This window comes from Polypterus senegalus, chromosome 12 (assembly GCF_016835505.1).
Source record: "Polypterus senegalus isolate Bchr_013 chromosome 12, ASM1683550v1, whole genome shotgun sequence".
Taxonomy (NCBI): domain Eukaryota; kingdom Metazoa; phylum Chordata; class Cladistia; order Polypteriformes; family Polypteridae; genus Polypterus; species Polypterus senegalus.
Genome location: NC_053165.1, coordinates 92,562,572 through 92,585,162, shown reverse-complemented (window position 1 = coordinate 92,585,162; position 22,591 = coordinate 92,562,572). Strand labels below are relative to the sequence as shown.

The 22,591-nt window shown below is 45.1% G+C and overlaps 1 protein-coding gene across 4 annotated transcripts in view; it reads right to left on the bottom strand.

Moving 5' to 3' along the window:
- Window positions 1-22,591, bottom strand: part of sh2d3a (SH2 domain containing 3A) — an 87,743-nt gene that overhangs the window by 6,315 nt on the left and 58,837 nt on the right. For all 4 annotated transcript variants that reach the window (XM_039772900.1, XM_039772901.1, XM_039772903.1 and 1 more), the window contains 6 exons: window positions 21,371-21,410; window positions 19,006-19,134; window positions 15,534-15,964; window positions 13,099-13,196; window positions 10,908-11,563; window positions 3,297-3,412 (listed from right to left, as the gene is read on the bottom strand). In XM_039772900.1, coding sequence (XP_039628834.1) covers window positions 3,297-3,412; window positions 10,908-11,563; window positions 13,099-13,196; window positions 15,534-15,964; window positions 19,006-19,134; window positions 21,371-21,410 — 1,470 coding nt within the window. The remainder of the gene's footprint in view (window positions 1-3,296; window positions 3,413-10,907; window positions 11,564-13,098; window positions 13,197-15,533; window positions 15,965-19,005; window positions 19,135-21,370; window positions 21,411-22,591) is intronic.

Genomic DNA, 22,591 nt, shown 5'->3' with positions numbered 1-22,591 from the left:
CTTCTTTTCCTTTAATTTTAATTGATTTGCTTTTTAAGGGTCAGCCAAACAAAGAAATGTAAAGCAAACCAACTGGTAACCAGCTGCTGCAGGGGCCACCATTCTCACTGTAACCAATTTATATTTAGAATTCAATTCTGACTTCAAGGCTGTCATTCTGTCACACCAGGTACTTCCAAAACTGTCCACAAATCTTTTGTGGATGAGCGCAAATTAACATTTTTGTAAATTTTAGTTCTTTTAAATATTTATTTGACACTGGCATTGTATGACGGGCACACAGGTATAAACAACATTACATTAGCTCAGTGGTTCTTAACTTTTTATTTTTCTCGTGACCCAATCTTGCCACTTGAACTGTCCCGACTAGGAAGGGGGGCATACAGAATTGATGTTCATAGCAAAGCAATAGACGTCTTTTATAAATTAAAAAAATAATAAATTAGCTACTATCTATATATCTATATATCAATATATCTCTCTATATCTATCTATATCTCTATATCTATCTATATATCTCTATATCTATATCTCTATATCTCTATATCTATCTATCTTATATCTATATCTCTATCTATATATAATAAAATAAAATCCTAAGCCTAAAAGTGGAACATTTTTGTGCAACGATTTTAGGTGACGTTTTATGTCACTTTTTTGTCACATTTTAAATCGGGTTTATTTTAAAACCTACATTTATATGTTTAGTATCATTCTTTTCAGAATGTATCGAAATTTAATGTGATGTTGTTAGATTTTACATTTTTAAATTACAAACTAAAATATCAAGAAAGTCTTTTATTTTTGATTGAGTAAACTTTCTTTCACAGGAACAAACTATTAAAAAGAACATCGATATTTGTATTTAGGTGATTTAGTTAGCTGAAGGTTGAGGCGCCGAAGACACCGGGGGGGTTGCCCCCGCTACTGTGTGTGTGTGTGTGTGTGTGTGTGTGTGTGTGTGTGTGTGTGTGCGCGTGTGTGCGCGTGCGTGTGTGTGTGTATACTGTGTATATATATTTGCTGGTGCTTTACAATGGAGGCTAACAGGGTATCACTGGAATATAAAAACTTAAACTCACAGAACTCCAAGACAGTCAAGTATCAATTTGCATCTTACGATATTAGACATGCACATTGTAAAATAGTTTATACAAGTCATTTCTGAACAAAAATCGACCAATATCGGGAAATTTTGTCATTTTAAGAGAAAACCACCTTAGCGATTATCTTCTTCTGCATTAACAACGTTTCATAATTCAGGGTGTGGTTTCCTCTCGAAAGAACGTGGTTGGGTTTTGTTTCGATTTACCTCCGCATTTACTGTATTCGAGAACTCACGCAAGCTTACAGAACGCCTCTCCTTACCACGAGAAGAATAATGCCAGGAATATTCAATAAAATGATTTGTTCCAGATCCCTTTTGTTGTCTCAAACATGCATTTTTGTTTTGTCGTCCAGGGTCCAATGGTAGCCCTAATTTTGCCCCCTTTACGTTCTTTATTGTGCAGACAACCGAAATGCCTCGGATGCCACACACTTCCCACTCTGTGGTCAGAAACAGTACTTCCGTTTAGCACTTCCTCCCTCCCTCCTTCCTTCTATACCCCTATAACCTCAGGCAGTTATAATAATATGTGTTACCTATAAAGTTTAGCTCTTTCTCCTGCCTATTTTTCATTCTAGTGCCATACAAGGAAAACAAATGTAGCTTTGTAACCAAAACCATGCAAGCTAATAACGCTAGATGTGAAACTTCAGGTGGTAAAATAAGTTAAAGTTGCATTTGACTCTTCTTGGTCAGCTCATCATCTGCACAGACCCAGGCAGGTTGCATTGTTCAGGTCATCATCTGGTTTGCTTTCTTCAGGATGCGACATGGCACAGAGAGAGAATACTTTTGCAAGCCCCTCTCTTCATTGCCCTGTGCATCTCCTGCCTCATACGCACCTTCCTGGGCCAGTCACCAATGGGATAGCTCAGGTGCAGCCCTCCACCTCAACTCATTTTGTTTTGTGTCAGCATCCTTCAAACAACCAACCAAAGAAGGAAATGCAAGTCATTAAGCAATAAAACTAGCCCTCTCGGTCACAGGCGGCCAGCAATTCAGTCATAATACACAGCATTCCTAACGCTTTGGGGGTAGAAAGAAAAAACTGGTTTGTCCATTTTCCTAGCTCTTGAAATATTTATAACAAGTAAAATGCTACTTCTACAAATAAGACATACAAAATATTGTCACGCATGGCATCTGTGGATCACGCTCAAAGCTCCACTAAGGTACTTGATTTTGACGCGGGTCAACAGGGGGCACTATCGCGAATCAATCATGTCCTCTCCTATTCCTCCCACAGCACCAAGACGATGCCCCTTCCAGTTTCACAGCTTTAACTCATGGGGTTGATGGAGGGGAGGCGTCACTCTGAACAGAGCGCCTGCACAGTGGACCTAAAGAAAGAACGCTAAGCGATACGAAGCTGTGACTACTTTTTTGCTTTCATTTATTTTTTAATTTTATTTTTAATTATTATTATTGTCTGCGTGCCATTGGGTGCTTGTATTTTCATTATTCGTTAAGAATTAAACAGGGACGATTGGGTTGGCGCCCCTACATTTCTTTGTTTGGGACTTGTGATTCCACACTCGACTGCAATATTTATCAACTTTTTTGCAACATAACGTTCCACCACAGTCGGAAATACAGAAGGCATATTTTCTTTCACTGCGGTGGGCTGGCACCCTACCCGGGGTGTGTTCCCTGCCTTGCGCCCTGTGTTGGCAGGGATTGGCTCCAGCAGACCCCCATGACCCTGTAGTTACAATATAGCGGGTAGACAATGGATGGATGGCTGGATGGATGGATATTTTCTTTCATCGTAACGTTTCAGGCTTTCATATTTCCGTAGTGCCCCATTAACCTTCATTTTAAAGCACCAGTGTGGGCAAGATGTGCCATTTTTATGAAGAAATAACTGCCAATCGCTTCTCTGTGTGTGTAGTGGCTAAGGCTTTGGACTTCATACCCTGTGTTTGTGGGTTTAAACCCCACTACTGACACCTGTCTGTACCCCAAATGGGGAAACAAACAAAAAGGAATGCAACTGATTGTACCTCAGATGTTGTAAGTCATCTCAGATAAAAGGTGTCAGCCAAGTAATCATTGTATCGTAATTGGATCACATCTTTATAACTAAAGCATATCAGTTGCCATAATTAGCATTTTGTTTTTCTCTGACCCCAAGAAGCTGTTTTAAAGGTGTTTTACTTATTCCTTGGTAATCTCCGTGGCCACTCACCTCTCAAGCAGGTCGACCCGCAGTTGGTGTCCATGCGGTAGGGTAATGAGCTCCAGACCAGAACTCACACCCATCTTCTGCCGCTGCTCCTTGCTAACATTCACCATTCGAATAACCTTAGAAAGAAAGAAAGAAACAAAGAAATATAAAGCTATAAATTTGCACAAAGTAAAAGGACTTCTTAATAAATGCATGCCTGCCAGGTTAAGTGGTACCAATTGGCATGTACGGCTGGAATTGCACACTCTTGAATTTGATTATCGATGCGGATGGGAGAACTTTGGGATGCCTTTGGATTATAAACTAAAGATTTTCCTAAATTCTGAGATGCCAGACATTAGAGTGTCTGCAAAATAACAAATCTCATAACAATACCTTTTTCAAAATGACTGTCTGTGTGTTAGAAGACAGAATGAGAGGTTTATCCTGTACTAATGAGTGTGCTCTGTGCTGCTATCTGGAAGGTTTGTCTGTTCAAATCCTGTTACTGCCAGAAGGGATCCTACTCCGTTGGGCTCTTGAGTAAGGCCATTAACCTGAAAATTGCCCCAGGGGTGCTGTACAATGGTTGACCATGCAACTGTGACCCCCAAAAGTCATTTCCCCTCAGAAATTAACAAAGTTAATCAGAATCCAATCAAATATTTTTTTTGGTAAGAAGAGATAGATCACAATGGAGGAGAGGCTTGTGTGGCCCTGTGAATCTGAGAGCTGCGTTGTCCAGAGGGCCTCCCAAGGCAAACTGGTCCCAGGTGAGGGGTCAGACAAAGAGCGATTCATAGCCCCCTACTAATGCAGATGCAATGCCCAGTTTGGGGGTTACCGAGTCCTCCACCTGGAGCCAGGCCAGGGGGGAGTGTGTGCAGATGAACACCTGGGTCTGCCACGGGGCATGGTAAGGTACTGCCTGAAATGCCAACTTGGGACTGCCCTCTTGTGGACTCATCACCTGCAGGAGGAATGGGGGCCGAGTGTGATGTGACTTGGGTGGCAGTCAAAGGAAGGGGGTCTTGGCGGACTGGAACCCACATCCATAAACCAACTCTTGGAGGAATCAGTTTATGTGTCTCACCTACGGTCATGAGCTTTGGGTATTAACTGAAGGGACGAAATTGCGGGTATACAAATGTCCAAAATGACGTTTCTCCACAAAATGGCTGGGCTTTCACTTAGAGAAAGGTTGAGAAGCACAGACCTCCAGGCGGAGCTCAGAGTAGAGCCGCTGACCCTCTGCTTCAAGAGGAGCCAACTAAGGTGGTACGGTTGGCTGCTATGGATGACTTCATGCTGATGTTTTACTGGTGTGACCAGCAGGGAGAAGAACCCAGGGCTTGTTGGGAGGATTAGATCTTCCAGATGGCCTGGGAACACCTGGGGATCCCACAGTATGAGCTGGCAAGTGTGGCTGAAGAAAACAACGTATGGGCCACAGTAAGACAGTTGATCGAGAAATTCTAGAAACTCATTTTGTTGTAGGGGGGTGCGAAGATGTGAAAAAATACATCTGTTGAAACCAAAACAAATTAACTTAAACTACATGCGGATACTAGAAAAATAAACATAGAGTTAGATAAATGTCGATAAAAGTTAAGTAGTGTGGCACGCGGCTGGGGGTGGTACCCAGCCGGGACGCCCAGGAGGACCGGAGGAGGGCTTGCGCCTCCTCCAGATCACGAGGGGGCAACCGTCCTGTTTGCACTGGCGACCACGGGTGCAGAGTTTGGAAATCAACCCTGTAGGGCCCGTGGCCCCCGCCAGGGGGCGCCCCGGTGCCTGAAGAACCCTGGACCTCAGCACTTCCGCCACACCAGGAAGTGCTGGGGAGGGGAGACTGGGGACACCCGGAGGGCTTCTGGGTGCGCAGCGGCACTTCCGCCACACGGGGGAGTGTCTGTGGAGGAGTGCTGGGAAGCAGCTGGAGCCCATCCAAGCTGGTATAAAAGGGGTCGCCTCCCTTCATTCGGAGTCAAGAGTCGGGTGGAAGAGGACTGGAGTCCGGAGAGAGAGGAGTGGAGGCGGCGAGAAGAAAGGCACTGGGAAGAGAGGCCTGGACCTTGGGGAATCGGTGCTGGAGGCACTGGGTTTGTGCACGGACTTTGTAAATATTGTATATAATAAACATGTGTGTGCTGGGTGACAAACCATTGTCCGTCTGTCTGTGTCCGGGACACGTTCCACAGTAGGTATAATAAAATATGCATCTATGATACATTATTAATTAAAAAAGAACAAATTGGTAGTAGTGGGCTCCTTTCAAAAAAATGTTAGGGGGGAGCGATTAAAACTGTTATGAAAACTCAGGTCACAAATACTTAAAGGTTGAGAAACGCTGGCGTAACTCTTAATCCCACCACAAAGCACTCCCTTTAACTTCCCATCACTCTCATACCTCTGGTCTCCTTCTTCAGAGTCAATGCTTTACAAAGACTCATTGCCCCCATAGGACCCCACTCCCAAAACCAAATCAACCCTACCCAAAATCCTTTCTAAGGGCCTACTAAAACACTGGGCCACAAAATCAAGGCTGCTTGCTTTTCTAGATACCATACACAGCAGAGTCCCACCTCTCTCTCATGGGACGCCATTTACTGCCGCTTGTTGTTTCCGATGAGTTACACTGGTATTCTGCCAGCCGGCCCACGGCCTCCCACATTCCCTTAGCATATGGAGGAGCTGCCTGCCTTCTGCCATCCACAAGAAAGCCCACATTCCTTAGCTAAACCTGTTTGCTGCCCTCTAACATCCTAAATGAGTCTCTTTAGCGACCTCCTCACTGTGCCAAGAGCTCATTCAGAGAGATGGAATTTCCCTTTGTAGGGACAGAGCCTGCGCTTGCCCAGATTGGCACAGACACAAAGCTCTGGCTTTCTGGCAGAGCAGACTGCTTTATCATAGATAGGAACATCCTTTACATGTTCTTTAACTCTGCAGTGGCCAGTGTGGCGTACTGGGCTGAGAAACAGAGGCCCACTGAGCTAATTAGGAATGCAGGCTCAGTTATGGGGCGCGCTCTGGACCTGCTGGAGGTAGTCGTGAAGCAGAGAATGAAAAGCCAAAAGTGAGTGCCATTATGAACAATTCTGCACATCCTCTCTTTGACACACTAATGTTAACGGCTTTTAAACACGAGATTATGCAGCAGAAGTGTGTCATGAAATGCTATGGGGGCTCCATCATACCAATGGTAATACTGTACATCTGTATGGTGCCTCACTTTAGCCAAGCCAGAAGGTTCTTTCTTTTTAGGTATTCTGGGGTGTATTTGAGTGGAGGGTTGGTGTTGTTCTGCACTATACAGTTAAAACACTACTGTGTTGTAGCGGTGCTACTGGGGAATGAAACTTCAACTCCCAGCAGTCCCTGCAGTGGCTGCGATTGGTCATCTGCTGAGGGTGCAGGGGCTGCTGGGGACAAGGAGGCCGGCGCGAGATTTAAAAAGAAGGCCAGTTCTACAGAGAGACAAAAAAAACGTCTGTTGGCGTTTCGTGTCTGGAGTTGCCCGTCTGTTTGCCTTCCCGTTTACCACCTGTGGATTCTTGTTTTGTTCCGGATTATCTCCCATGCGTGTGTATGGACTGTCTGGTGTCTGTCTGCTTCGTGGGGACTGATTTAGATTCTGTGTCGCTCTTTGAAGAAAGGCGCACTCTTGATCCCATCATTCATCATCTTCAGGAAATACTGGTAGGACTATCTTTAAACTCACATACCGCGTGCTGATCTCTGGACTATCTACCTCCATCATTTCATTCCATCAGTTGCCGTTTTTCATGGACTTCATCATGCGTGGTTTTTGTTAGTGTTTGAATTTGTGTTTATTGTATGTTATCGTAAAGGGAACTGGGGTGGGATTCTTGTAGTTTGTATTGTTAGATTTTGTTTATTGTCAGGCCCAAGGGGAGGGGGGTGCAGCCGGTACATCGCTCCGGGGCCTATGAAGCCCAAACGCGTCCCATAATTATTATAATTTGAACTTTTATTTATTTAATTATTAAAATTTTTATTGTATCTTTAGTTTAGTTTCAAAATTAAAAAGCCACGTGGGGTCACAGGGTATTTAGCAGCTGTCAACAGTTTACGACGTAAGAGATATTCATGAAGGCCGTCCAGGGAGAGAAGTTACGTGGTCTACAAGGGTATTCCCTGCTCGGTGGGAAGTGACAAGGAGGAGGGGGTTCCGGGCGCAGTGAGAAAAAAAAGTCATCATCCGGCAAACAAGTATGTCACGTAGTTGCCACGTTCTGAGACACCGTGAATTCGGGAAAGTGGACCAAGTGAACCGTTGTGAACGGTCGAGAAACTAAACAAGAGCCGAAAGGAGTATAATACAAAGAAACACCACGAAACCCGAAAACGTGTCGTTATCTCGAGAAGGAGACGTCCTTACAAACTAAGACAAAGAACGGCGCGAGACCTTGAGTGCACAAGATTGCGAAGTGTTGAGTGAGAGTGAAGAACTAGAAGGATGTGACAATGATAAAATACTTTTGAGTGACATAATACGGTGCATTCGAGATTCAACGAACAAAATCTAGTTTAAGTGACTATCGACGAGTGTTCTCACGTGTTCATTCCTAGCTGCAAACTTAACACACTTATCTAAATGTATCAATGTAATCTCCGATTGCTGGAAATAAATAATAATATACACACATACATGCGTGTAGAATTTTATATAAGGGCCCACACCCCTTCTATGCAACAGGGCCCGGCAGCCCTGTTTATTATTATTTAATACATTCTTCGATTTCTGTCTTATTGCCGTTTTCTTTTTTGTCTCTGTGAGGGAGTGTGTGCGAGTCGGGCCCAAGCTGGGTGCGTTCCTGGGATCCCCATCTAAAAAATAAATAAATCACCGTCAAAGGCGTTGAGAATTTTAGCTGGGTGTTAGTCCGCTACAGTGTGTGCGCGTGTGCGTCAACAATCTGATTGGTCAGTTTGGCTACAGTTGCTCAGTGGTAGAGCACATTAGGAGTGGGAAGTTCCATTCCCAATTGTGACATATTTTTCTTATCTTTACAATAAATAGCATTTAGCGATTCAGTGTTACTCATTACGAAATTCGATTAGTTATTGTTGAAATTCCCCACTTTAAATTCTAACGAGGTAAACCCGGAGTTACATTCAACGACCAGAAGTATTCACAAGAATACAAAATTAGGTTTCCAAAGTGGGTAAAGGTAGCCCATCTAACATGGTTGGCAGTCAAAAAAGCAGAGTTGAGCAAGGCACCTCAAAATGACAGAGTCGGAGAAGTAGGCTTCACAGGAATTCAATGGAGAGATAAAGCGGTGGATGTTCAGATACAAGAGGATACCGAAGAAAGGCATAGGAGGAAATCTGTAAGTGCATGTAGGGCAACAGAGGTTAAGATGCTAGGGAGAGGCGTCGGAGGAACGCTATTTTTAAATTTATTCAATTACCGGTCTCCGACAGGTAAGTCTAGCTAGCAATATAGTAAAATTCAGTTATCGAGCTTCTGTACAAAGCTCAACTCTCCCCTAAATGGGGACAAACAGAGCACGGTCAAATCCACAGCTTCCGTGGGGGTCACCTTCTAAGGAAATGATAAGAAAGTCAAAGGTGTAATTGTTAATACGTTGAACCAATAGGAAATAGGGGGTTAGGTTTCTGCAGCCACCAAAAACTTCAATCTTTCGGTAAGATTTCCGCATAGAATTCTTATTAATATGCACTTTTCCTAACACAGGAACTTGGTGCCAATCAAAGCCTATTTGGAGCCACAGGCAGGGTTGATGGACATCACCCTTTGTTATCCATAGCAGGTAGTCCGTATTATTAGACTTAGACGATGTGCTTTGGGGGTCCTTGTCAGTGTCTGGAGCATGCGCCCTTTCAACAGCTCAAAAGGTACCCCTATACACACATATATTATAATATGTTCTATGTATGTATGTACACACACTTTTATGATCAGACTTAACCACCTCCCCTTGAGTTTACATTCATTAGCAAAGCCGACTCATCATCAACATACTGTAGTTTGATGGGAGGGCACACGCCTTCAAAAAGACTTATAGGACCCCACTCTGTACGTATTATCATACTTCTATGAGCCCCACCCACCCACCCACCCGGTGTTCAGAGTGTGGACCCCTTAACTTTCATACATGGCTGCCCCTCAGATGATAGCTGCCATCCACTCTTTATCACCATAGTTTAATAGGAGTGCACACGACTTCAGAAACACCAACGGTGCCCTCTTTCCTGAGCATGTAACCCTTCAATAGCAGACTTTAAGAAGTGTGTGCCCAATGGAGTATGGAGTGTGCATGCTTTTACTTTCATAAATGGCACCCACTCAGTATCAGACTTCGCCGACTTCCCAGCAGATTTACTTTCATTAACAGAGCCCACTCATCGTCATCGTCATCATCATCATCATCTGACTGGAATGAGCACACCTTCAGGAACACTAATGGTGTCCCTTTGTCTATATACTGCCTCCATTGTTATCATACTTTTACGAAACCCTCACTTGCCCCTTAACCTTCACAAATGGGGCCCCTCAGATGGCATCGCCCAAGGTGGCTGGCTGTGTCGCCTAATGGATTGACCAGCTCTGCGGTAACCATGAATTAACCAAATAAAATGCAGTGGAAACAATACAATTGGTAACAAGCAAAACATTTTTTTTTTCTCGATAGTCAAGAATTCTGTAAGCTTTTATGCCAACAACTGTTTGCAGGGGTTTAAAAGACGGTTAGAGTGGCGAGGTCTCAAAATCATCTCCGACACTCTGACCTCCAGGGCTGGCGAATGGCATTGGAGATTGTGAAGGACACACCGGTTTGAAATAATACAATCGGTGATGTCCGCTTTGTGCGCCACTGGGTCTCGGCCTATGACAACATAGCAGCCTCGACGTCTACACCTTCATTTTCTCACTAAGCCACATGATGGACCTGCACTAGTTTTGGGGACATAACTGCAAGACAAAATGAATGCACGGGGAGCACTTTACTCTACAACAGTGGGGTGATCAAACACCTTGTAGGATACCAGCTGCACCCCAGACTCGTCACTGCAGAGTCACAAAACCCCCCAATGTACGAAAACCGCACATCGGTCACAAATAAAATCTCGTGAATTTTTCCAAGTGGTCAAAACGCACAAATATGGAGGACTGACTGTACTTCTCTCTCTCTCTTTCCACCCTTTCCACTGTCCACTTCTATCCTGCCAACTTTTTATTCATGGCTGTGCTCCACCAAGAAGATACAAATGGCCCAGTTATGACTCCCCTGACGTGGTGAAGACCACCGCCACAGAGCCTGAATCAGGTAAGCCTGACACAAGTAGCACATCACCTCAAGCACTGGGTCCTAATCACCCGCACGCCCTCGGTGGTCTTTAAATTGCACTTTCAAGGACTGTAAGATGTTGACTACCAGACCACGGTGATCACACAACAGTTGCCAGCTTGTCGTGAATGTCGACGACTTTTTGGTCAACTCTGTATACGCGAGTCTAGCATGTTTTTATGAAACTGTCCAACGGGGAACTTAATAAAACGGCAGGCCATCTCAGGTCATATGCATCTTCTGTATGAACCCAGCCTGCCATCACAGCAAAGACTGGCATGTGACTTACCTGGCTGTCCATCTTGAGTATGTGAAAGGCTATTTTCTTGGGGTCGCTCTCTGAAAACAGTTCTTTAATTTGTTTAATCACGCCGGGGTCCAGGGGCTTGTTGTTTTCAGGCAGGATGAGCGAAGAGAAGGTAGCAACCTGAAATGAGGATGTTGTTTCTGCTTGGGGCCTCGTAAAAGGCGGGTCCTGATCCGACACACCTGGAGGGTCTTCCTCCGCAATGCATGATTCCTCCCGATGGGAGTCCAGAAGAGGCGGTGAAATGGAGTCCAGGATGTTGTAACTGGTGCCGGTCATGCGAATCCGACTCTTCCAGCGCTCCTCCACTCGCAGACGATCCACGTGGCTCTGAGGTGGAGGAGGAGCATAGGGGACGAATTCTGAGTAGTGACTGGAGGGGTCCTCGTTGCTGTCAGGAGGCTGCTGGGGGTCTACAGGAGGGTAGCTGAAGATGACGGAGGGGATGCGTAGAGGCTTGGGGGGTGCACGTGAATGCAGCTGCCCATCTGAGCCCCTCAAGGCCGAGCCACCCTCAGGCTGCAAGGCTACAGTGCGTAGGGCATTGGGGCTGAGCAGCGGGTCACTGCCGGTCCGATACACTGGCGCCAGGTGCTGCTGCTCTCGATCTGCCGTTTTAGGCTGGGACGTGGTGATGCCTGCATATAAAGAAAAAAAAGTTTAAAAGGTTTATGCGCTGTGCACGGGGTGCCATATGAAACAAACAAACTCTCAAATTATACCCACACAAACCAGGAAACAGGCCTGCCTCTTTAGCAGTGGGGGCTGGCATGAAATACCCACCTCAACAAAATGGCTGACAAAGGCACCATCACCAAACCATACAACACAAATACGGTGGTTCACAATTGTTCTTCACAAAAAGTAATAGATTCATATTTTACTGTTTTACTGTTAAGAATTCATTCATTTAAAAATCTTTAAAAATGAATGGGAAAAAGAACCTCACAGGACAGAGGCAACGATTCCCTTTTTTCCTTAGAACCCTGATAAGTTACTTACTAGAAATTTTAATTCACATGGTGTTATATTCAACATCTGCCTGACTGGGCTTGTTCCAAAACTCCATTGCCAACTGTTGAATTATAGCTGACCGTAGACCATAAAATTCCCCGTGTGAGACTCTGCTCCCTCACCTTAGATTACACAGGCCTGCCCAGACTCCACTCCTTGCCCATCCCAAGTCTCCACCCCTTTACCTTAGCATGTACAAACTAGCCCAGTCTGAGACTCCACCCCTTCACCCTAGCCTGCACAAGCCTTTCCCGACCAAGACTCCACCCTTTCACCTTAGCATGGACAAGCCAGCCCAGTCTGAGACTCCACCCCTTCACCCTAGCCTGCAAAAGCCTGTCCCACCCAAGACTCCACCCCTTCACCTTAGCATGGGACAAGCCAGACCAGTCTGAGACTCCACCCCTTCACCCTAGCCTGCACAAACCTGTCCCGCCCAAGACGCCACCCCTTCACCTTAGCATGTACAAGCTAGCCCAGTCTGAGACTCCACCCCTTCACCCTAGCCTGCACAAACCTGTCCCGCCCAAGACGCCACCCCTTCACCTCAACCTGCACAAGCCTGCCCAGCCCAAGACTCCACCCCTTCACTTTAGATGTTGGCATTCAGTAAATCCTTCATAACTTCTCAGACAGATAACCCAAGTACGGTTTTGTTTTTTTATTTTTGCTTGTACTAAGAAATATAAAATGTACCCCTCATTGTCCATGGCAAAACACAGAATACACATCATCACTCAATCAGAGCTACTGTCTGTACAAATTTAGAATTATTTAAAAATTAAGCTTTAAAGCTTTCATCTCCACTTCCATGTCATCTGTGCTTAACACCCATCAGATACCCTCGGATGATGCCTGGGTCAGTCAGTTTAAATGTTATGAGACCGATGCCTGGCCAGGCCGACCTGGCAACACCGGAGATCCTCGGATGTCAGCCCTGTTTCAGTCTCAAAGAGCTGCCAACCTGTGCAGCCGAATTTGTGCCTAAAGCCAGCCCGCCAAACCACCAACCCAAACCCCAAAATGTTTGGTATTGTCTTCACTGAATTGTTTCCAAGAATATTCCACTACAAAGAGCATCAAATAATAGCAATAATAATAAAAATAAATTCTACTGCACAGAGCATCAAGACTGGCAGGCACAGAGTGCGACTCTCACCAGCTCTCAGGTTGCTGTCCGACTGGGCCGACTGTAGAGAGGGTCTTCTGCCTAATGTCTCCAGACTTGCGGGGTGGCTCCCACTCTTTTCTTTGCTCCTGAAACAAGCCATAAACGTCAAGAAAAATGAAGAAAATCCACGATAGTGCTCTCTGTGGAAGGCTCCATTCAGTTGTATTTCTATTATTTTTATCTCTACTAAGCAGTATGTATACACACATGCGATTTAAGACACAAAACTTACTGATTGTCTATTGTTTAGTGAATGTGTTTGGATCAAGCAAGATTCAATTTATAATTAAACTAGTGAAACACGTGGACCCATGGTCTGCAAATAAAATCCAACATAAAGATAATTAAGTATCCACAGCACTTGTAGGTTTTCTGAATGGTCGGGCCACTTTCTTTCAGTTCCTCTGGAAGTTGAAATGTATTTTGGTACTTCTGGTGGTTCATCTTGAGCAAGCAGAACTTTTCTATTTTAGCAACACATTCTATTCTTTTTACCATTAAAAAAACTGCAACTTGACATCAATCACATTTCTGATGCAACAAACAAACATCAATGTAAGGATACAGAAATATTGCTGTCATACGGTTGGAAGTTCCGACTATTTGGCGATCTTCTCAGTTGTTGGCGTACATTTCTGCCTTTTTCTCTCTCTTCCATTTTGTATCCTCGACTTTGCCCGTCAGGCCTGTGAGCCATCGTGTGCGTTTATCTGCTGCTCATTTGCTCCGCGTTCAAGATTACTTCTCGCTTGTCAATGTACTTCAGCGTCTGGTCCTTTGCCTTCTGCGATTTGCTTGACACTCAGCAGATGTCGCCGCTCATGGTTTTTTTTCGGTCATTATGGAGGTTATCACTTGGATTTTTGATCACTATGCCAGAAGTGCCCAATGAAGTTTGATGATCAATAAACACAAAACTTACTCTTGATTATGGATTCTGAATACTATGCACCATGTCCTGGGAACTTATCAATGGATGAACTTGTGGGGACTGAAGTTTAATTGCAAAAACTTTTCTGGCTACCACTAAAATGGCCACCAGCTTACCGCTACCTACTGTACTTTTTTTAAATTTTTTTTATTTCTGCAACATATCAGGTTATATTGAGGACTGCTTCTTGCTCGTCTATGTTCTTCACCATCGTGTTGTCTTATTATTTCTTATTCATCAATTAACTACCTTCTGCAATTTGCTTGGCTCTCAGCAGATGTTGCTGATTATCTTTTTCTTTCTGCCATCATAGTGGTTATCACTTTTGATCACTGTACTGTAAACACAATACCACCTGCCACTTTGCCATAGTTTATTTAGATTTAATAAAGTTGGATTATTGATAAACACAATATTTATATTTGACTATGAATTCTCAACACTATGTTTCATGCCTTGTGAAGATTATCAGATACTGGGCTTGCAGGGATTAAATTACAAAAACTTTTCTGGCCACTACTAAAATGGCTACCAAGTTGCTGCTACTTACATTTTTTTATTATTATTATTATTTCTAGAACATATTAAGTCATATTCAGGACTACTTCTTGCTTGTCTGTGTTCTTCAACACTTTGTCATCTTATTCTTTGTCATTCTTCATTCATGATTTGTGGTCTGCAATTTGCCTGGCGCTCAGCAGTTGTGGCTGCACTTTTTCCTTTCTCCCATTATAGTGGTTTTTCCAATCACTTTACCTTAAAAAATCATGAGACTTTACTGGCCACCACCTGAATGGTTTTAAAATTTCCGGAACATTTTAGGTCATAACCTTTTACTCAAGATGAAGATCAAGGTTTTAACCCCATCAGGTTGTGAGTAATTGTGTGACAACGCAGCCAGAGCTCTACAGTGAATATCTACTGTAATGGCCCAGGAACAACAGGAGTCACCCACCTGAAAGGAGATGGGGCACCAACTGAGCGAAACCCTCCAACACGTTGTAACGGTACAAGATCACAGATCAAATTGTGACATTCAAATCCGACTGAAGCCAACGGGATCGGCTACAGGGTGAAATGTACAGTATACCAAAATATTCTCATTATCCTTACTAAATAAATGTTTGAATTTAAAATCATACTCTTTCCTGGAAAACTGCATTTTTCAATGACCATCAAGAAAAGCCAAATCAATAGGAAAAAGCAGGAATTGATCTGTGGTAGGAATGTTGTACTCCAGGCACGTTCAAGAGTAATCCTAAGCCCACAAGCTCCAGTGAACTAAAACTGACCTGAAACAACAAATGTCGTACACAGAGAAGATCTCCGCTAGTTACACAGCACTTCTGATACATTCGATTAACTACCCACACTACAATCGAGACTCACTGTCTGGGTCACACAGCTAGTATAAAATGAGACCTTGCTATACCCCACCCAGGCACTAGAGGGCAGCATTGCTCCATTTGTGCAGTGCTTTATGAAGGTTTACCTGAGGAGACTGTCGCTGGGCAGTGCATTGTCCAGGGAGCTGCCATTGAGGCTCAGTCTTTTGTTGAGGTCAGCCACTGGGAGCCGTTCAGGCTGCAGGACAGGTTTCATCTTGGCCAGCCTCTCCTCCTCGATGACCCTCAGGGGGACGGTGCGGTTAACTGGGTTCATGATGACGGCTCCCGACTTCTCAGACACGGGCTTGCGATTACCCACGTGGAAGCGTACCAGGGCAGGGACATTGTCAAACTGGTCCTGCTCAAACTGGAAGAGCATGCGAGTGTAGCCCTGCTTGCGCCTCAGCACAATCCGAATGATGCGGAAGTGAATGGGCTTGCTGTCCCAGCGGCAGGTCAGGACGTAGTCGTCGGGGCTGGTGGTGGAATCCCGGATTAGAAAGTCTCCATCTTGTTTCAGGAGTGCTTCTGCTGCCTGCGGGTGACCAAAAATGCACAATTGAGAAAATTCGATGGAGTCTGCCAACACACCCGACGCCAACGGCAACACAAATCAAGAAGAAAGGAACGGAAAACAACAGCGGGCAGATTTCTAAAACAGCAAAACAAGAGGCCCAAAATGTGCATACACAACTTTCCAAACAAAACTCGAGATTTATAAAAGACGACCTGACAGAGGAGCTCACACATACGGCAAACATGACCCGTGCGTAAGCAATGTTTCGGAGAAACTGGAAAACAAGGACACCCCCTGATCAAGTAGGGGGATGCAGTCAAACCAGCTAAATGACAACTCACACGCATACCAATTTATGTCACCGAGCCGTTTTGGGCGTTGACCTGACAAAAGTGAAAACCTCAAAAGCGATGAACGCGATGCACGCAGACTGTATTTCAGATCCCCTTTTAGAGGGCCAATGCTGCGTATTTGCACTGAAGAAATTTTCCGGTTATTCCTCAGTAGTCGCTTCTCAGATTACTGACTCGCGGGGCAGGAATCTCTCAGCGAAGCTTCACTCCATCATGCTGGAGGCCATTAACCGAACGGTGGGGCGGTACATTCAGTTTTCATACGGTATGAGTGTGCACACACAAAGCACATGTGCAGCTGTGTCCGGTTCTCCTAACGTAACTGGAGCACTTGATTCTTATTGCAATGAGGGCACCTAGCGAAGATGAAGCTGCTTTCGTTACCCGTGAGCAGTGACAGTCCATTAACACACAAGTCATTTGTGATACCAAGATGAGACTGACAAGCGTTGTGTCTCGACGGCCTGGGTCACCCCACGATTCATTAATATTGAGGTAAAGTAGCTTTGGCAGACACGATGGTGCTGTACGTGGTGAAAGGCTTGTTGGCTGAACGTGCAGTGTTTCATACGGCCCGTGCTATTCATTGTAACAGCATTCACCTCACTTCACGTGCCATGTGATAGCAGACACCCGCTCAGACGCTGGTGCCTTACACCCTTTCTTGATCATGAGGTGCCTGCCACACACGCTCCTGGGCACCCACTTGTGAGACACCTCAAATGCAATTCGCATGGTCTGCAAGTGGCAGACTTTCTTCAGCCAATGAAGGTCTGCAGCTCTGGGATTGCTGCCATGTTTATTTCTATTAGTTTACCTGCAGACTCCTTGTACAAGGTGATTGAATTACACGTGGTCTGCATTTGAGTTTTGATCTCCAGTTTAATTTTCCAGCCTGTTGGGGTCAGGCTATGCTGCACCACAGCTCAGTTTCAGAAGTGAAGATAAAAGCTTTACCTGCATGCTGAAACGACTTCAATTCTATTTATCGACTTTTGCCTCACCGCTAACGTCCACCCCTGTCCATTGTGGCCATTTCTGGTGGTCTGCGGCATATCCTTCACTCCCTCGATTCCTGCGCTAATACAGTCATTTGAAAAAGTCTGGGAACCCCTCTTAATTCTTTGGATTTTTCTTTATCATTGGCTGAGCTTTCAAAGTAGCAACTTCCTTTGAATATCTGACATGCCTTATGGAAACAGTAGGATTTCAGCAGTGACATGAAGTTTATTGGATTAACAGAAAATATGCAATATGCATCATAACAAAATTAGACGGGTGCATAAATCTGGGCACCCCAACCGAGATATGACATCAATACTTCAATCAATCCTCCTATAGCCTTTGATGAGTGCCTGAATTCTGGGTGGAGGTATTTCTGTCCATTCTCCATACAAAATCTCTCCAGTTCAGTCCAGTTTGATGGCTGCCGAGCACAGACAGCCTGCTTCAAATCATCCCATAGATTTTCAATGATGATATTCAAGTCAGCGGAGTGTGACGGCCATTCCAGAACATTGTACTTCCCCCTCTGCATGAATGCCTTTGTAGATTTCCAACTGTGTTTTGGGTCATCGTCTTGTTGGAATATCCAACCCCTGCGTAACTTCAACTTTGTGACTGATGTTTGAACATTATTCTGAAGAATTTGTTGATATTGGGTTGAATTCATCGGACCCTCGACTTTAACAAGGGCCCCAGTCCCTGAACTAACCACACAGCCCCACAGCATGATGGGACCTCCACCAAATTTGACAGGAGGTAGCCGGTGTTTTTCTTGGAATGCGGTGTTCTTCTTCCGTCATGCAAAGCGCTTTTTGTTAAGACCAAATAACTCCATTTTTGTCTCATCAGTCCAAAGCACTTTGTTCCAAAATGAATCTGGCTTGTCTAAATGAGCATCTGTATACAACAAGCGACTCTGTTTGTGGCAGGAGTGCAGAAAGGGCTTCTTTCTCATCACCCTGCCATACAGATGTTCTTTGTGCAAATTGCGCCATCTGCAGCGAGATGTTCTTGCAGGTCTTTGAAGGTGATCTGTGGGTTGTCTGTAACCATTCTCACAATCCTGCACATATGCTACTCCTGTATCTTGGCCTGTCAGACCTGCTGGGTTTAACAGCAACTGTGCCTGTGGCCTTCCATTTCCTGATTCCATTTCTTACAGTTTAAACCTCTGAGATCGCTTTTTGTAGCCTTCCCCTAAACCAGGAGACTGAACAATCTTTGTTTTCAGATCTTTGGAGAGTTGCTTTGAGGATCCCATGCTGTCACTCTTCAGAGGAGAGTCAAACAACTTGCAATGGACCACCTTAAATACCTTTTACCACTCATGATTGGACACTCCTGTCTATGAAGTTCAAGGCTTCACGAGCTCATCCAACCAATTTGGTGTTGTAAGTAATCAGCATTGAGCAGTGACAGGCATTCAAATCAGCAAAATGACAAGGGGACCCACATTTGGGCACAGCCAGCTTTTCACATTTGATTTTATTTCATACAACTAAATACTGCTTCACTAGAAATCTTTGTTCTGAAAACTCTGCAGTGCTCAGATGTTCCTAGGAAATGAAGGACATGCCACTGTTATCTTTATGGTTGAATGTCGAGTCAATTATTATACAGGCTGAGAGGGGTTCACAAACATTTTCATATGATTGTATCTACAGCGCCGGCACATGCAAACAGCGGGGTGAAGGAACTCACCTCTGGCCGGATCCTCCCGTGGTACCAAGCATGGCTACGAAGGTCATCCTGGCTCAGCTTCAGCTCCTCTTCCAGTTCTTTTTTCAGCTGGTCCTTCCGTGCCTCCATGTCGCGCCCTTCTGCCGACACCTAGAAGACATCACCTCTGCATTAACCAGCTGGATTTAGAAGGTCTAGGACTAAAGAAGGGCCATTCCTGGGAAGTGCCCATTTTCATTGGCCCAGGCTTGAACCCAACCGAACATCTCAGGATAGTCCTGAAAAGAGCTGCCCACCGACAGTCTCCATCTAGCCAGGCAGACTTTGAAAGGATCTGCAGAGAAGAAGGGCAGGAAATGGTCAAAGCCAGGGGTGTGAAGCTTGTTGTGCCAAACCCACCAAGGGGACTCCAGGGTGGAGTCTGCTAAAGGGGCTTCAAATGAGACAGGTGTGTGTCAATCCCAATCAGTCCAGTCAACCAAATTTAGAACGTTTTCAGAAACCACTCCACATTTTTTCACTAAAATTGTTGGAATAACTATGGTGCCTCCTAGAGCTGGCCACCTGGACGAAGTAAGCAATCATGGAAGAAGGGCCAATAAGAAATTGGTGACCAAAAAAAAAACAAAAAACAGGCAGACATCATGTCAAGAGCTCTAGAGGGCCATGTGGAGAAGTATAACCACCACTGTGATACTCATGACATAAATGACCAATAAAAGGTGCATGGAAGCCTACTTGGAGTTTGCAATAAGGCACCTAAAGAACCTTCAGATTGTGAGAAACAAAACTCTCTGATCTGTTAAAGCCAAGATTGGCATCATGTCTGGAGGAAACCAGGTACTGTTCATCACTCATGCAATACCAATGCAGTGGAAAGGCATGGTGGTAGCAACATCACGCTATGTAGTTGGGGACTAGGGGACAAGTCAGGGTTAAGGAAAAGCTGAATGGAGAAAAGTGCAGAGATATCCTTATTAATGGAGACCTGCTCAAGAGCATGCAGGACTTGATGAAGGGTGTGATGGGCATCCACAGCCAGGATGCCAATTGGATGGAAGGACCAGGGGAGAGAGCATCTGTGAGGCACTACCTTCCCCTAGGATGCTAGAGGGCAACCCTCCTGGATGGCTGTGGCACCACGGTTCCCCACAGTGCATGATGGGAGTCATAGTTTGGAGCAGCTCTATTGGGCTCTGTGTGTGCCACGAGGGGGTGCTGCAGGTGCAGCGGAGTCATTGGAGGAACTACTTCTGCCCCTGGAGCACTTCTGGGTGCACCAGAAAAGGAGCCGTCTGACCACCAGTCAGGGAGCCAGAGTCGGGAGGTGGAGGACTAGGCTTGTGAGGAGGAGTGGAGGTGAAGAAGAGAGAGAAAGGACTGTGTGTTATATTATTTGGGGCTTTTGTACTGTGCTGAGAAGAGGGAAGCAACAGAAAACGCTTCCCCACTTAAATAAAGGTATGTTGTCTGGCAAACCTTGTGTCTCAGCCTGTCTGTGTCGAGGTTTGGGGGAGCGATACGCCGCGTGGTGGTCCACAAATATAAATCAAGGGATATCGCGCTTAGACGATATAATTGACTAGTCCTCAATTTGAGCTCTATGTACAGTTCTGGTCACCACGATACAAGAAAGACATAGCAGCACTTGAAGCTGTGTGGAGAAGAGCAACCAAGAGGACTTAAGAAGATGTCCCACACTGTGACAGACTCGAAGAAGGAAAACTGTTCAGTCTCAAGCAGAGGAAACTGTGTGGGGACCTCATCCAGGCCTTGATAAAGTAGGTTGGGAGCATACGCTGATAGCCCACCACACGAAGAACCACCTGGATTGGGAAAGTAGACCCAGCTGAATTCTTTCCGCTTAATGGTGAATCACGTACTGGAGGATGCGAGTGGAAATTAAAGGGAAGAGCATTTAAGACTGAAGCCAGGAGGACTTCTGAGGCAATATGGACCTACCAAGTCATAGAGATGAAGTAGAGACCTTAACAAGCTTTAGGAAGTACATGGAGGAGATACTGGGACAGCTTAGCGATTAGCTAAACAAATGAGTTGATGGACTAAATGGTTAAATTTCTTGTGGACAGCCCTTAAACTACACACTAAAATAACATTTATTGTTCTGCTTAAAATACAAATTAGATAGGACTTCAAAAATAGAGAAGCCACCCAGAACCACACCAGGGGGGCTTGAAGAACTAAAGAGAGTATCAGATGGAAGAATCCGAGTGGAGCCAATAAATCAGAGGAGACGCTCCCTGGCTGTCCAGGTGAGCTCTGCCAGTTAAGGAGGAGAAGGTTTTGGGAACGGCGCCATCTTGTGGACAGACCTTATAAACCCACCTCTGAATGATTGTACCCACCTTAAGTTCTTGTCACTTACCGTCAAACGGTGCTGCTGGACACACACAGCTTGTGGTTTACTGAAAGAGAAGAAATACAAGAAGGTGGTTTCACAATATCCTGCCATTCTTCTCACTGTCACCCCCCCACACACACACATTTGTTCCAATGACACACTACAATACAATTGGATTGCGTGGTTTGGACAATGGCTTACTAATAAACTGCTCCGGAACTGATATTTGCTTTTCAGGTTCCCAGTGGAAAGCAACCGTTAGCATTGTAAATATTATCTCAGCTGGGCTTATCTCGCCATTATCCGGATTAGGAAGGTCTCCTCTCTACGGACTTCAAATGGCAAGCAGGTGGCCGTGAAGGATCAGCCATATTTACAAGCAGATTGTTATTACTAAAAAAAGAAGATTCATAAAAAGAGGATTTGTTTGCCGCAGAACAACATCTAAAGAAGTAGCAGGAGAAGACCGACCCTATAGGGGTACAGAATGGAAAATAAAACCACCAAATTAGAATGGCTGTATGGCTGGAGGCTGACCCATCAGGGGATTTCCCCAACGGTCCTCTAAAACCTCATAAGTTCTTCCCTGGCGTCATCGTATTCCATCTTTACATGTGAAGGTCGCCTTAATATGCATGGGCATCCTTGAAGGAGCACTGAACTCAAGGCCCTGTCGCATTACACGACTCTTCCGGCGGTTTTCAGGGGTAAACTTCCATTTACTTCCATACTGTTAATGAGTCAAGGGCGGCAGCCGAGGGGAACTCCCGTGACTGGCAGTCATGTGGCTCGGTCCTTCCCAGCGACCCACTCGTCCTCATGCAGGTTTGATTTAATTCTCAAGTCGTAAGGTTGGCTCTGTGGGCATGAGGGCGGACCACCAATGAGCGCTCAGCCGAAATTCAATTTCTACAATGCAGCAATGAGGAATAAGGAGCGCGGACGTGCTGGACCACCCAAACAGGAGAGAGGCTCGTCTGTCTGATGTCTCGTGCTTTATGTACCATTTCAGAAAGGAGGAAAAATAAAAAGTAGTATATTTATATAGCGCCTTTTACAGACAAAACGTCACAGAGCGCTGAACAGCAAATCCAGCACAAATCCATCCCTCCCACTATATCCTATCTACAGGGTCACGGGGGTCTGCTGGAGCCAATCCCAGCCAACACAGGGCGCAAGGCAGGAAACAAACCCCAGGCAGGGTGCCAGCCCACCGCAGGGCACACACACAGCACAATTTAGAAT